The 16,473-nt window shown below is 42.5% G+C and overlaps 2 protein-coding genes across 5 annotated transcripts in view; both read right to left on the bottom strand.

Moving 5' to 3' along the window:
* Positions 1-15,158, bottom strand: part of gch1 (GTP cyclohydrolase 1) — an 18,665-nt gene extending 3,507 nt beyond the window's left edge. For both annotated transcript variants that reach the window (XR_004655971.1, XM_034866764.1), the window contains exons 1-3: positions 14,670-15,158; positions 7,513-7,622; positions 3,282-3,337 (exon numbers count right to left, since the gene is read on the bottom strand). Coding sequence is in view for 1 of the 2 variants with exons in the window: in XM_034866764.1 (XP_034722655.1) it covers positions 3,282-3,337; positions 7,513-7,622; positions 14,670-15,030 (527 nt within the window). In the remaining variant the exon portion in view is untranslated. The remainder of the gene's footprint in view (positions 1-3,281; positions 3,338-7,512; positions 7,623-14,669) is intronic.
* A 614-nt stretch (positions 15,159-15,772) lies between these two features.
* Positions 15,773-16,473, bottom strand: part of wdhd1 (WD repeat and HMG-box DNA binding protein 1) — a 19,682-nt gene continuing 18,981 nt past the window's right edge. For all 3 annotated transcript variants that reach the window (XM_034857928.1, XM_034858098.1, XM_034858013.1), the window contains exon 26: positions 15,773-16,157. In XM_034857928.1, coding sequence (XP_034713819.1) covers positions 15,975-16,157 — 183 coding nt within the window. In that variant the 3' untranslated portion in view covers positions 15,773-15,974. The remainder of the gene's footprint in view (positions 16,158-16,473) is intronic.

The following is a 16,473-nucleotide window of genomic DNA, read 5'->3' as shown; positions in this document are numbered from 1 at the left end:
CCCCCCCCCAATGTGAAGGCACCAAAATAAAAACAACAATCATTTGAAAGCCACTTCTGGTCTGACAAGGGAGCAGAGGAAAAATGAAGGGATCTGCAGAAAGGACCCGGTCTTCACCTCCGACCTGTTGCTCTTCTCTGTGAGCAAAACCACTTCAGACAAATCCGACCTCGTCCACCTCAGAGAAAATGTCACAAGACCAAATGTGCAGCACGAGTAGAGGCGAGGCGTGCTGTATGTACATTAGGAAAGGCAAGAGGACAAAAATAGGAAAAAAAAAGCCGCTTCAAAGATGAAAATGTCCTTCGTCCAGTCCTAGTTTGGACCTTTCATGTGAAAGCGTGACAGAAAAAAGAAGTCGCAGATGAAGTTTCTTTTCAAAATGATCTCTTGAAAAGAAATGTGATGTTATGTTGTGTTTCCACAGCTGTTCCTGCCTGGTGCGTTCCCTCCTCACATGCATATTCATATGAATCTGTGTGAGTCACATGACCTGGAGTCTCTGTAGGCGCTTCTAAAAAGCAGCTGAAGACTCACCTGTTTAGAGACTCACCTGTTTGTTTCATGTTTTTAATTATATTTTTATGTTTAACATTTAAATTTTCCATTGTTCTTTTTGCTTTATTTTACTGGTATTGTGTCTTTTTAACGTTGTGTTCTCTTGTGAAGCTCTTGTGAGTGCATGTAAAAGGGGCTATATTAAATAAACTTATTATTTTGTATTATTATCATCATTACCTTTAAGGGATAGCTCAAATTATTTTGAGGATAAAGTCATTAAATCATTAAAACATGATGAAACATGTTAGGGCAATTTAGGCCAACCCCTGTACCCAGTAGGACACAGCGGTGGACAGCTGGAAAAGGGGAAATTAGCAACAAAATGCCCCCCCAACAGCTGAGTGTGCAACTGGATAACAGATTTGCTCCTCTGCTGCAGGACGCTGGACATCCATCTGATGACCTGGGTTGCGTCTTATCATCACACAGCAGGGTAAGGACTGAGAGCAATTAAAAAATTTTAAAAGTAGACCTAGTCCTGGGTCCTCCCCGGGGCCTCCTCCCAACTGGACGTGCCTGGACCACCTCCCTAGGGAGGCGCCCAGGAGGCATCCCCACCAGATGCCCAGACCACCTAAACTGGCTCCTTTCAACGCGATGGAGCAGCGGCTCTACTCCGAGCTCCTCCTGGAGGACTGAGCTTCTCACCCTATCTCTAAGGGAGACACCAGCCCCCCCCCCCCCCCCCCCCCCCCCCCCCCCCCCCCCCCCCCCCCCCCCCCCCCCCCCTCCTGAGGAAACCCATTTCGGCCGCCTGTACCCTGGATCTCGTTCTTTCTGTCATGACCCAGCCTTCATGACCATAGGTGAGGGTAGGAACGAAAATTAGCTAGATCAAAAGCTTTGCCTTCTGGCTCAGCTCCCTTTTCGTCACAACGGTGCGATAAACGGAATGTAATACCAAACCCGCTGCTCCGATTCTCCAACCAATCTCACGCTCCATGGTCCCCAAAGAAAAGCAGTAAAAATACCAAAATAATCAGTTTTCCCAAAGACATGGTGTCTGACGTGACCCAAGGAATCCTGGATATCGTGGCAGCACACCCAACTGTGAACAATATTATACTGCACATAAGGTCACATGATGTTGTAAAGCAACAGTCTGAATTGCAGAAACTGGACTTCATGGATCTGCTGGACCCAGTCGGCTCCCTAAACGCAGATGTGTTTCCCAGTGTCCCCATACCGCCAGTCAGAGGAGGAGCTGAGAGATTCAGACTGCTGCCACTGAACAAATAGCTTTCAACTAAATGTAGCGTCTATTCTCTGCAGTTCATCGACAATTTTAACATTTTCTCAGACCGCAGACATCTTTTTAAAGGAGATGGACTTTTCCTGGAGCCAGGATTAAGGATGAATCCCATTTCTCCATCTACCCCTGACCCCCTACCCCTTGCCCTTGAAACCCAGGGGTAAGGGGTAAGGGTGAAAACATCCCCCTATGAAATGGGACACCACTTGGTTACATCACCATACAGAATTGATCAAAAACTTCCAAGATGCCGTCTCTGTCTGTCAAATGCGTGGGTTTGGACAACAGTGTCATATATTCACTTATATCTTTATATATTTTATAGTTATTTTATGTTCACTTTGGTAGGGGTCAGATAGAGAAATGAGATTCAGCATAAAGTTGCTCGAGTCCTTACTAAGACCAAGAGAGGGGATCACATTACTCCAGTTCTGAAGTCTTTACCCTGGCTTCCTGTGCCTGAAACAACTGATTTTAAAACACTTTTGCAGGTTTATAAATTGCTAAAGCACTTAGAATTGCCCTTTTTCTGAAATGTGCTATACAAATAAAGCTGCCTTGCCTTTCCAGATTAGGCGTGTTTAGTAAGCAGTATTTGATGGCCGCATTCCTACACTAGCAACTCAATGTGGAGGTAATCCGAGTATTTTGAATATGTTACTCAGATTGAGTAACGTAACGGAATATGTTACAAATTAAATTTTTGGGCATGTATTCTTTAACTGAATACATACGTTATGAAAGTATCCTTCCCAACACTGGTGGGAACACACACAACACATTTTTTAAGAAGTGAGCCGAGAAGCACGAGCAGCGAGACGATCGTACAGGTAGTGAACAAGCCAACAATTTATCTGAACCGATTTATTTGGAAATCAACCTGAAAGTGAACGTACTGGAAAGGTCTCTAGTTATCCCTCAGTGTGGAGGAAGTACAGCAGGTTGAAGCATTAGGTCAGTCTATAAGCTGTGATGGATGTTTGGGTGATTATTTCACTGTTTGCCTTCTGTCACGCTGACAGATTTCAGCCAAAAAACTACGAACATAAGACCTGAGTTGCATAAAACCTGAATTTCCATTGAAACCCTCCTATAACCCTGTGGTGTTTCCTTTCTTTCTCACTGACCAAAAAATGTAGAAACAAAATATTTGAATTGTTGCCACCCAGATGGCAGCTGAACCAACAAGCTACAGCGGCCCAGGAGCTTCATTTGTCTTAAAACATGTGAAAGGTTTAGCGGTTCTCATCATAACATGAGTGTTCCATGTCAAGTACTGAGTTAGTAAAGGGTGTTAGTGTGATAAGCCTAAAGGTATTGGGGTCAGTGGGATCAGATTCAACACTAGGGCACACACAAACACACACAACACACACACAAACACACACCTTTTAATAATCAGCTTAGATACACACTAGCTCTCAGTGTCTTTCACATACACACACATAATTAGAGTAAATGTACTCACCTGGCCAACTTACTGAGGCCCAGGACTCTCTTGTTGGGCAGGTAACCGATGTGAACCTGCACACAGTGAGCACATTCAATATCAGACCTTTTAGACTACTGTAGTTAAGCCTGTTTTCACTTAAGGATAAAGGACTTGTGCCAACTCAGCTGTTTTGAATTTGATCTGATCCAAGCTCAGATAAAATGTTAACCAGCATCACTGCTGGAGGCGAGACGGGTGGTGCAGGACTTCATGGGAGCAGATGAATGTGCACACCGCTGCTACCCCTTTTTGGGCTTGTTTTTGTAAATGAAAGCAATTTTTTTTTTTTTTAAGATTATTTTTTGAGCATTTTTGACGGGACGACTGAAGACGTGCAAGGGGAGAAGGGGGGGGGGGTAACATGCAGCAAAGTGCCGCATGCCGGACCTGAACCTAATCCCGCTGCATTGAGGAGTAAAGCTCTATGTATGGGCGCCCGCTCTACCAACTGAGCCATCTGGGCGCCCAAAAGCGATTTTTTTATACATAAAATAATGTTCTAAATGAAACTGATGTAAACTATCCTGACATTCACGTTTTCCCAAACGATGATTCTTAATGTTTATTTCACTTCAACATGACAACTCCATCACATTTTAGTTTTTTTAAAGATTATTTTTTTTAGTTTTTTTCACTTTATTAGACAGAGACAGTGGATAGACATGTGTAAGGGGGGGGGGAGAGAGAGAAAGAGAGAGAGAGAGATGGGGGATGACACACAGCAAAGGCCCGCAGGCTAGATTTGAACCCGGGCCACTGCAGGACTCAGCCAACCTGGGGCGAGTGCACTTCCTCAGTGAGCTACAGGCCGCCCCCAACTTAAATTTTGAGTTACTTTGTGAGTTGAATTGTTTTGATTTAAAACACAGCGACACACACTCGCTTGATGGGCGTGCGTTCCTGGGCGTGCCTAGCTGCTTCTGTCTCGATAGTAGCATGCTGGTGCCTATAGACCTGCAAGAGGTCTGACAAGTCACTTCAGAGGTATTGTCAAGTCACAAGAACAATGTTTTTGGACTTAAAAGTATTTATTTCTCGATTAATAAAATGTATGAGATAAAATGCCAAACTTATGAGATATATACAGATGTCCTGAAGAGTTTCCGCCATCTTGAATGATTTTCGACTCGAGCAACCAACGTACATAGTCCATGCTGCCCGCGCGCTGCCTTAAATCTGATTGGCCGTCGCTTTGTCGCATTACTCAGCATTTGCATAAAATAGACTTCTTGTCTATTTTGGCCCCTCCTTTCTCGTGGCATACGGCCACTCCGATACGAGTGGTTTTCCTGAAAAACCAGACGTTAGTGGTTGTGATGTAACATAATCGCCGAGGTGAAGTTGAACACACATTTGTTTTATAATGACCAATACCGCAGAGACAGACCGAAAAACACGGCAACAAAAGGCGAGCGCCAAGCTGGTGGACACACAACAGACTATGGAAGTAAGAGACGTAGTCATCAGCTGGAGAAGCACTGCGGAGGAGGTCTGCAGGCTCTAATTCTCTTACACACAAACGCCCGACGCACGCACACACAGGCTCCACTCAAATGTCAGACGCAATTTGTTGACGAGAGGAGAGAAAGGGCAGCGGCAACAAGCGTGCAAAGATCTCTTTTTCTTCCGGTTTCCTCCTCCTCTGCTGGAGCGGCCTGACATATGGACATCAAACAGACCGACTGTGACAGCTGCTTCTTCACTTATCTGCTCACGTTATTCATGTTCACCGGCACATGCTGGGAGTGACGAGGAGGCCAGGTTCAGGTACAGAATGAGAGGAATCTTTAAGCCACTTTTAGTTCATAGGTTTGGTTTTGACGGCACATTTACTGTATGTATTCAGCAAACTAAGTTCTGATAAGATAAGATTAGAGCCCGACTGATATCTCGGCCGATATTAGACCTTTCCCGATCTATCGTTATCTGCATTTATATAGCCGATTAAAAATATTAATTCATCAGAATCATTTATAATGACAAATAAATGATTCTTATAAATGAATATTTGAAAAATAAAAACGGACTGGCGACCATGTTATAAGCGTTGGTGTTGCACAGTTTGTCCACCAGAGGGCGCTCTACAGCGTCTCTGTTTGCAACACAGTTTTTTTTTTTCTTAATGCGTTTTTGGACTTTAAGGACTGTAAGTTTCATATCAAGTTTGTATTCTTATTTCTATTATTTATCAGACTTTTGATATATTTTTATGTTTCTCTGTTCTGTTCTGACAATAAAACAAATTATTATCATATTATTTTAGTGAGAACTCATAAATATCTACAAATAATAATAATAACTAATGTTAGGGAATTCTGTTTAGGATTTGTTACGGGTTTCTGGATTATTTTTAAAAATATATATCGTCGATATCTTGATATATTGTTTGAAATAACCAAATATTCGTGTGGGTATAGGCCTTAAAAAATCCTTTATCAGTCGGGCTCTACTGTACATGACCTGTCCTTCGTTACACAGCAGACAGACGAGAGTTGGTGGATAGGAACTCACTCCCAGTGAGGGAATATGACTCCAAATGAATGCACAAAAAGTCGTCTATCAGGTGGGATTGCGAGTACATGTCGGAGAATCGCGCGGACACGCAACTCACACCGCAAAAGACAAAGGTTGCACGTTGATCTTAATGAAGCATCAACAGTTTGTACGTTACACGTACGTTTAGATTTGTTTTTATATTATTTGGGGCAGGCAATGACCGAAACGAGAGGGGGGACAACATGAAACAGATGTCCATGGATGGACTCAAAGTAGGCATCAAAACCAGTCAAACTGCCTTTCTGTCTAGAAGCCGTTTGGTTTAGACTTCAGAGTGACCCTTTGATGACCAGTAGCAATAAGAACTACATCATATTGACGAAGTTACAATACCATTTTTGGGGACTTTTAAAGGCCGAATATGAAACCAAAGGATTTGACTGAATTTTTTGCAGTGTAGTTTCTCTTCAGGTGTTGATTCGGATAAATTGCTCTCGTGCTGCAGATATTGAGACAGTTTATCAAACAGCCAGTGGCTACCCACAAGCCGTCTGACCAGCAATGGAGGAAGAAGAGGTGGAGGAAGAGGAGGAGGAGGAAGAGGAGGAGGTGGTGAGTCACTGAGAGACACAACAGACAAACGGACAGATGAGAAAGGGTGGATAAGAGGCAACGCTGCTGAGGATGACAAGAGGGGAGGAAGGGAGGGGGTTTAGGGACATATACAGCCACCTGATGGCCCCCCCAAACACACACATACACACTCATACACAGAGAGACACACACACACACACACACACACACACACACACACACACACACAAACACAGGAGGTGTGGTAAGTGGTTGTGTGATTCATTGCTGTCATCATAGCCAATTTCAGCGGTAGAAAAGGATTAGCTGCCAGTCCCCATTGTCTCAAACAACAAGCACCTGCGGCTGAAGGTTGAGGGAAACAACGGACAGGGACTCAGAAAGAGGGACGAGGCCATCGGGTTTCTTAGTGGGGAGGAGGGTGGAGGCTAAAACAGACAAAACAAAGGCAGGATAACCAGATCTCCAGTAATCTGATTGTTTCTCTTGGTCTCTGCTGGTCAGACCAGCGCATCTCTTACCATGTTTGTTTTTATTAATTTTAGATAATACATATTTGCAGCTTCCTCTAAGAAAAAAAGTCCCCTTTGTTGATTTTATCAAAAAAGCAAAGCGACTCGGCCGTTCCTCTGGGGATCACGAACGACGTGTGGTCAAAGTCAAAATCTGCTGGACAGCTTGTCCAGGGTTTCTGCAGGTTAGGACAATTTAAGACCTTTTTAAGACCATTATGAATGGAATTTAAGACGCATATAACAACATCTAAAAAAAAAAAGAATGAAGAACTCAGATGTCAGAGTTCGGAAACATCGTCTGAAACTTACCCCTCGATTTCCACATTAGCTTTAGAGGACTAGTGTTAAGATGCATTAAAGGGAAGTGTTACATAAACGTTGGAAAATTAAGACCCATTCAGAACTACTTAAGACCTGGAACACAAAACGTTTCAAAACCTTTTATGGCCTAAAAATTTGATTTAGAAATTTGACCCTTTTTAAGAGCCTGATGACACCCTGACAGACTAGTGGGATCTTAACATTTGTACTAAAGGATCTACAAATTTAAATGAAAATCTCCCAGCTCCTTCTCCCGAGGAGGAAGAGGTGTCTGCGCTCACCCTGCCGAAGATGGGCACCAGGTGATGTTCACACATGGAGAACATGTCGATGTCTTTGACGATCACCATCTCGTCGTGGTCTTCGTCGAAGATGGCGTCGTTCAGCACGTCTGCGGAGAGGAAAACACGGATGGAGGAGAGATGAAACAAACAAAGAAGAATGTCCTGTGTTTTCCCCAAAAAGTCTTCTTTTTTTAAACCCATTTTTACTTGTTTACAGATTTACATAATTAGCTAACAACCTGAACCCTACACACGACTGATGGCAGAAGCGCGAGGTTCTGGTAGGGCGCAGAGCGCGGGGACATTCTGGGATTGGTTGCACCCTGAAAGGTCAGCCGCACCCGAGTCAAAGTTGAAATAGTTTCTAACTTTGAGCGCGGTGCTTGGCGGCAATTCTGAGCGGTGGAAAACCGTAGGAAGACCACGGAACAAAGAGGGGTTTCATCGTGGGTCACGTGTAGGCAGCGTAACTATATTTCTGTATCATTTATTTCATCATAAGTTCGTCTGCTGAATTTACCCATGAATCAATCCTTCTTTTATTGTTTATTGACTTTTCATCAACTTATTGACCAATTACTGCATTTTAAGTAAATAGTGTTTAATGAATATCTATTTTTAATTGATTTAAGTGGGTGTAATCCTTTACAGATTCAGTGGAGGTGGTTCATGGACTATAAAGCGGTTCTATTATTTGTGCCTTATTTGCTGTAATTTGCAGCCTGCGTCATCGCTGGAGACCAGCAGGGACATCCGGTTCACCTCCACCGCCGATCTGCCTCGTTTTATCATTGAACCTCTCTGTTTCTCTGGCTAACACTGGTCTAATTATAGCTCTGCTTCCATAAGGTCCTTCCTGTTGTTGCTTTATTGCTTTTTTCAGTTTTCGGGGGTTCAATAAACCGTTTTATCAGTTTGTGGCGACGCAGACGCCTCGCGCTCTCACTGCTGCATTTTTTAATTTCCTGACTGGCAATCTGGGGGAAAGAACGAGGAGGAGCGGTTCACAGAAACAACAGACCTGTTGCTTCAGTCTCTGCAGCTTATCGAATGACTGTGTGTGTGTGTGTGTGTGTGTGTGTGTGTGTGGTTTGTAAACAGGGAAGCAGATTGTTTAACACATTCAGATGTCTCTTTTTTTTAACCTTTGTTGTTTGGCTGATTATGAGGCACGATGCCATGGCACCCGTCATCAGGAAGATCTTTCCAACACACACACACACACATTGTTGTGTTGATGCCTCTCATTTTTTTTTGTAAATTCAAAAAACAAACATTTACCAACAATACACTGGGACATGACCAAGCAGCTTCTTGTAGACATTCAACATAGAGACCTCCAAACTCCACCAAAGCGCAGCGACCCATTGATGCCGCTGTCGCTTCTACGTCACCCGGATCGTTGCTCTGATTGGTTGAAGGACTATCCAATTGTAAATACTGCATATTTAGCCTGGTTGTATGTGTAAATGTAATTCTATATCATTAAATACAGTCTACAGCCATGTAGACTGTCCTGTAAAGCTGGCGCCACAGTGGTGCATGTAACGACATGTAGTAAGCAGTAGCTAGTAATGGAATACAGCAGCACTTTCTACCAAAAATAAAGGCTTCCAAATAAAAAAGCTACCCAATCAGACATGTACCAACAGGCACAACCTGTGGCTGCTGTTTGCTGCTGAGAAGGTAGTGTACGAAACAATAATATGTTGTTATGTTAAGGAGGAAGTATACTCCCTCTCATTACAGCTTTATACACCGTCAGATAGAGTGAAGGTTGCCTGTCTCTCTCTCTCTCACACACACACACACACGAAAAAAAAAATAACATTAAGTCAATCTTAACTAAATAAAGGGCAGCTGGCCAGGACTGCCGGTTCAGACGCCCCAGGTGACAGAAAGACGAGGCAGTTATCAGGTAATGAGGTAATGACAGTCTTACTCATCATCAGCTCTACATTCAATAGTGATGCCGTGTGTGTGTGTGTGTGTGTGTGTGTGTGTGTGTGTGTGTGTGTCTGTGTCCACATGTAGCCACATTCTGAATGAAACAGGAAATGGTGGAGTGAATGACTGAATAAACAAGGTTATTCATTTGCTTGCTTGCTTGCGCACGCACGCACGCACGCACGCACACAAACGCACGAACGCACACATTCTATACATAGTTTTAACCCTGGAGTGTGTTCATGACTCACCCCTTTACGTCCCTGCCTTTAAACACACACACACATGAACACAATCTTTTAATATATTTATTATTCCATTATATTCTCTGTTACTGTTGTTTTCAGATCTGCTGAGGTTTTGGAAAACGTCAGTTTTAAAAAGACACGTATTGACTCAGTCGGAAGACTCCCTATTGCTCTGGGCTGCCTTAAGTTGGAGGCTACAAAGGGATTTCTTTGTGTATTTGTTGCTAGACAATCACACAATCAGCTGATGATCAGCTGTCAGTCTTTCAAAACAGGTGTTGGGTGCAGCAGCTTGCAGCGTCTTATTTCATATTAAAATGTACACACTTTAGTTAGTCGCTGCTATATTCCAATGGTGCCTAGCATGTAATGGTAGCTTGTCAGGAAGGGGGCTAAATAACGCTCCAAAATAAGGCTACATTTTGGCAAAAGAAAAACTGCCATTGCCATTTAAGGTATGTTTGGTTTTATACCGCCTCTGCACTAAAGAAAGTACTACCGTAGAGTAGACTGCACATTGTTCATGTTAAATGAAAAGTACCAGGATAATAGCTCATAAACCAGTCAACAAAAAAGACACCCAAGATATTATAATTCATCTTGAGGGGAAACATGAATAAATCCATAAGGTTTCATGGCAATTGTTCTTTATGCTCTGGGCCGTTGCCTGGTAACCTCTTGACCGTGTTTATGCACATGAGTACAGAAGCATTAGCATTGCGAGTATGGTCGTATCGGGCTGCCACGGTTCATGCAGGCACATCAATTTTATTATACCGTCCAAAATCAAACATGTCCCTTTGATGGGATATTTGTTAGATCCTCAGAATAAACAATAAGAAACTGCACTGAAAGACACAAGTGAACTACAAGTCCCAGAGAGCATTGGAGTAAGACACATCCAATACGAGGGCTTGAAGCTGGGTGACGTTTAGAGTTTTTTTTGGGAGGGGGGCTTAAAGAGACAGGAGCTAAAACGGAGCGTTTACAGACAGAAGGAGAATACATGTATATCCAGACAGACAGTATGAGAAAAATAATGTTTGTTTTTTTAACTTAAAGCATGTAAACATGTTCTAGTAGAAACCAAAAATACAAGTAGGAAACTGAAAATGAAAATAGTATGGGCTCTTTAAAGAGATGGTTCAGAGGTACTGGTTTTCCCAGAATCAGACACTAATTAATGTCTTAGGACAGACTTGGTGCTATGTATTTAGTGTAGTATGAAGTTACGTCTAACAGCAGTATTAGGCTGTCTTGGCTCAGTTGTTAAGTGTCTATGCAATCAAATATGTAATTATGATCCCATAGGCGTTCAGGGATTGAACGAAACTAAGCAAGTAAACTAAAGAGGTCCTTTTTGTAAGGTAAGGCCCCCAGCCTCACACTTTGAAAACCACTGCTCTCTAGAGGATGTGCTAAAAGGCTAATATGTATTATTATTATTTGAATAAGAATTACAAAAATAATGATTAGAAAATAATATAGTATATATTATATATATATATTTATATTTTATTTGTTTTCATTAGTCATGTTTCCATCTAATTGTCAAGCGAATAAAAAAAAATTAAATGTGAATTAGAAGTGTTTCCATCAACTGGTTTGGAGCGAGTAAACTGCACGACGCAAAGCGTAGTTTCACCACAAGTGAAGTGAAGTTGAACTAATTCGTCAATTTACCCGACAAGCAACTCCACTACGTACCTTGTGCCACGTGTGTACGGCGCCCTGGACGGGACCCGTATCCTGATCCCTCCCCCATCCCATGGATACCGGGACTGTAGTCATGTGACTTACACGTTCACTACGTCACAACATATTTGGCAAAGCGGTTTCCATCTCCCATTTTGCGCATTAACTCTTTCTCGAACAAGGCAAAAACCACCTGAAGCAAGCAATCAAACTTTTTGGTGAATTTGAGAACGTTTTTCTCTCTCAGATTTTGATTTTGTGTAACTTCATAAAAATCGTGGTAAATTGAATATATACTGTATTTGCATTCTTGCATTCTGTGGGACTATAATGAGCATTTTTCACTTTTAAATGAAATCTTTCAGACTAAACATAAAAAAACAGACCTCTTGATATCCCTAATAAATCCTAATAATTTTTATTAAGTAAAAGCAAAAATGTGTGCACTAAACGGACCAACATCTTAATCTGTAATCCTGTAACATCACAAGATCAGAATTCCTGTTTAGTCTTTGCATACGTGTTCCTCTTTACACTTGTGTTGGTCTGGAGCTCAGCAACAAGAGGATTTTAGGCTCATGTCGTGGTGCAAGCTGAGCACATGACAAACACACACGTGAACACACACACACACACACACACACACACACACACACATACGTGAACACACGGGTAAAACAGTGTGACGCTTACTAAGAAATGCTTTAACTCTCACCAACCATCCAGCAATGTGTGTTATTGTGTTCTCTGCTTTCCAACAAGTCAAATGGGGAGTCTCCTGCATCAGCCAATCGGCAGACAGACAGAGCAACCGCCACTGTCAAACAACAAACACACACACACATCATCGATTCTGTTCATCTTTGGAGGTTCAGTGGAGGGAAGAAGGGGAGAGTGGTCAGGTTGTACCTGTTTGAGATCATCAATCACCATAACCTTTTTCACTGTGTGCTCTTCTCGTTTATCCACTGCATTCCTTCCTTCAACATTACAGCTTTGCAATGTAAAAAACAACCCCCACAACAGCACAAACTGCCTCCAGATGGACTTCTGCAGGAGGCTGAGACAAAGAAGAGGGGGGCGGATCCCGACTCCAGCCACTCCAACGAGCCGTAGCGTGGAGAAGCCGGCACATTTGGACTTTGACAATGCGATCGAAACCCCTCCAGACCTGCACGTGACTCAGCAAAAAGCTAGTTTTTGTAGTTTTTCTTTTTTTTATGGATTTGACTCTGGAGCAGCAGGCTGGCCGGTTAGGCTGGATAGTAGGTGAGCCGGAGAAACAACAACGATACATGTTACACAAAGCTTTTGGCAGGTTTTTATCAGTAACACTCCTGGGATTGGGCATTTTAATTTCCTTGACTTTCAACAAGATGGCATGCAGGAAAAGCCCGTTGCAGAGAGCTTATTTAGCTGCTAAATTTTAATTTAATTTAATTTTAATTTGTTTATTAATCCCCAGTGGGGAAATTACAATTTACACTCCGCGTACACACTTTGTCAGTAACCACACACAAGCCTGAAATACACACACATGCTCAGGACCTATACATGCACAGATGGAGAGATGTCAGAGTTAAGATCAAATGTGAACCTCAACATCATTATAAACTGTTCAAACACACATTTTATTTCCAAGTCTGGGTCTATGTTTGGCAGAACTGATGAGAAATGAGAAGAAAGAAATGATGCACAAGGCCACCGCTGCAACTACTGATTATTTAGTCTATAAAATGTCAGAAACTCGAATGCTTCCTTAAGCCCAAAGTGATAACTTCAAATTGCTCTCTTTTATCTGACTAACAGGCCAAAACCCAAAGATATTCAGTTTATAATCATATAAAAACCAGCACATCCTAACACAGGAGAAACATTTTGGTCTTAATGACTTAAACGATGAATCAGCTTTTCTGCAGTCAATAATCGATTAATCGTTTCAGCTCCAAGATGGCCGACATAACACAGGAGCCATAAAAGAAGGGATATTTTGGGTTTGAATATTTAATTTCATTATAAGCGTTTTCCAACTTCAGCAGAGACACAATATGGTGGCAGTAGCTCAGTTTGTGGGGACTGGAGGGTTGCTGGTCCAACTCCCCATTCAGACCACCTTGAGTAAGACACCGGACCCCCCCACTGCCTCCAGGTAGCCCCTCACTCTGGCCCCTCTCCAGTTAATGATTGGGTATGTGTCAACAAATTAAAATTTCCCTTGGATTCATAAAATACTTTTTCTGTGGCATCACATCTGTCAAACTGTGGAAAAAATGATCTTGCAACATGATTTAATATTTGTTAATCAAAGTTTAAGATTTAAAATGTTTTAGTGTACATGATTTTAATTAGAAAGGAAATACTTTCAAAATAAAACATGCCTGTTTCTCCTTTGTGTCAGTTTTATGTTTTTTAAAGGAGGTGTAGTGCAGAGCCATAATTTCCTCTGAAATGCAGTGATGGGAAGTAACTAAGTACTTTTACTTCCAGGGAATTGTACTTTTTCTCCACTACATTGATTTGACAGATATTTTTCTGCATATTTAAAAGTTTAAAACCTACAGGCGATCAAATCGACTACCAAAACATACATGGCATGGTTAAATTTAGCTCCTCGACCCCAAAAAAAAAAGTATTTTACTTTTGATACTTTATGTACATTTAACTTATTTCACTCATTAAAAATGTTGAATGCAAGATGAATACAAGGTGAAGGAGTACTTTTACTTTTTATATTTGTCATCATGGTGTGAGCAGGATTTTCATGCTGTGGCTGGGGGGGGGGATACCTTTATCTACTTTAGGCTTTATGTTGTATATGGGAGGTGTATTGTATGTTTTGTAGCTGTGTTTAATTAACTTGTCCTTTGTATTCATTTTTTTATGCACACTACTAAAAGAGCTACTGAACAGATTGTCATTGTACTCCTAGCACAACGACAATTGAATCCATCAATAATAACAGGCCTACAGTATTTTATTAACTGATGTGGGAAATCTTAATGGAGGAGAAAGTACAGTACTGAAAAGTATAATGCTAGGGTAATAAGAGGAAACACTCATGTAGAGGTAGCTACTGCTTCTAGTGCAGTATTTGAGTAAATGTACTCATATTCCGTTACTCTTAATTTCTCCTCATCTACACTTACATCAGCCTATAAAAGGAGTAAAGTGAGTTTCTGGGGACTCTCCTCTACCTGCCACCTGTTGACCGCGAGACAAATCCCAACAGCCTCTGAGCGGCTTTGAGGATTTACAAAAACTCACCGATAATTTTCTCCTGGTAGCCCTTGGTGAAGAACTGCATGGCGGTCGCTGCCCTCCAGGGGGTTTTGAGGAGTCCCTGCCGCTGGGGGTCCTCCCCGAGCCCCCGCAGGATGGTGGTGTAAGCTGCGGCCAGGGACGGCAGGCTCATCTCGTTGTCCTCCACGCTCCGGGTGCGCTCCTCCCTCCAGCTCTCCATCACGGGCCGGTGGGAGCCGGACTCGGCGCCCGGAGGCTGGGCGGCAGCGGCGCGTGCGGTGCTGCCGGCAGACCGCTTCACCATCCCGTCAAAGTGCCCGTTCAGCACGGAGCCGCTCTCTCTCTTCTCGTTTGAGGTGTACTGTGTCTGCTTGGAGTGCTCCATCACTACTTCGTTTGTCTTTACTCTGTGTTCCCTGTCTGCTGAGAACTTGTTGGGTCAGTTTTTTCTTCTCTTTGATGGCTCACTTCTGTTTCTGGTTAAAGTGCACGCTCTCGCGCAGCCTTGGCATCCCCTGGCTTTATAACAGCGGCGTAATCCAGGGAGAGCTCCTATTGGCTGGCCGGCTCGCGGGGGCGGGGCCTACATCCCTTTCAGCAGTGGTGGAAAAGTTCAAGTTAAGAACGCTACTGTAAAGTTAGGAGAGGTGATTTTAGATTTTAGGACGTTATGAAGTTTTTCTCAAAGGAACACGCACTGTTAGTTGAAATAGGGATTATCACGGTCTCCCCTTGTTGTGGATGGGTGGGTGGGGGGGCAACGCATTTTTGGTTAGCATGTTGGGAGTAAAGCGTTGTCAACAAAAAACAAAGTAAAACAACAAAAAATTACCAGTTAAAAGCAGGATCTGCAAGTTAAGCAGTTTCTGTCATATGGCCCCAGGCTTTCTGGAGTTTGACCCATATAAGACACTAAATGTAAGGATCATTTTTATGTAATACTTTCCATAGGAACCAATGAGATTGGAGCTGAGAGCTGGAACACACACTTTGTTGGTTTTGGTAATTTCCTCTGATTTGTTGACATTTTTACTGCATGTGAATGAAGATCAAAAGCATAAAAGGAAATCAGAGGTAGTAATGTGAACTAACAAACATGTACATTTATTCAATTGTTAAAATACAGTGAAGTGTTGTTATAAATGAAAAATCAAAGCAAAGGATGCTCCATAATTGATGAACGCCCATCTGATCCGTCACTAACTCTGAAGGCATTTTTAGAGATTTAAAATGTTCTGACTAAGTGCCTCAAACATCAGAGGACGTATTCATCAACACAGCAAACAGTTTTCACACATAAATCTCAACAGAAAAATATATAAAAAATATTTAGTTTTTGTTAAAAGCAAATGCCGAAAGCTTCGAGGAAGGATCCAAAGATTTCTTCTTTTTGGAACTGTTTTCGTCTGCTTCCACCTGTCCATTGTCATTTTCCGCACCTCCTCCTTCGGCTCTCTTCCTCTTCTTCAGATCTGCGTCTCCAGTTTGGCCTTTTGCTCTTTCTGTCCACAACTGGACGAAATGAGAAAAGAAGAGGACATGAAATGCATGTTCATTACCAAACAACAAAACGGTCTTTTTCTTTTGTTTTAATTCAGACTCCAAACGAACGAGCTCACCCCCGCACACGCGCGCACACACACACACAGTTTGGAATTGCATCCTGTCATGTATAATCACTACTGACAGGCTGCTGCCTCTTTTCCCTCCTCATGCTTTTATTCCCCCCCTCTTTCTCTCTAAGCCGAGACAAAAGGAAGCCCTTTCCTGGACGTAATGGAGCTGGGATGAATCATCAGGCCTGGTGAGTGGACTGGCAGCAGCACAG

This window comes from Etheostoma cragini, chromosome 1, assembly GCF_013103735.1.
Source record: "Etheostoma cragini isolate CJK2018 chromosome 1, CSU_Ecrag_1.0, whole genome shotgun sequence".
Lineage (NCBI taxonomy): Eukaryota > Metazoa > Chordata > Actinopteri > Perciformes > Percidae > Etheostoma > Etheostoma cragini.
This window is presented reverse-complemented; position numbering and strand designations above follow the sequence as displayed.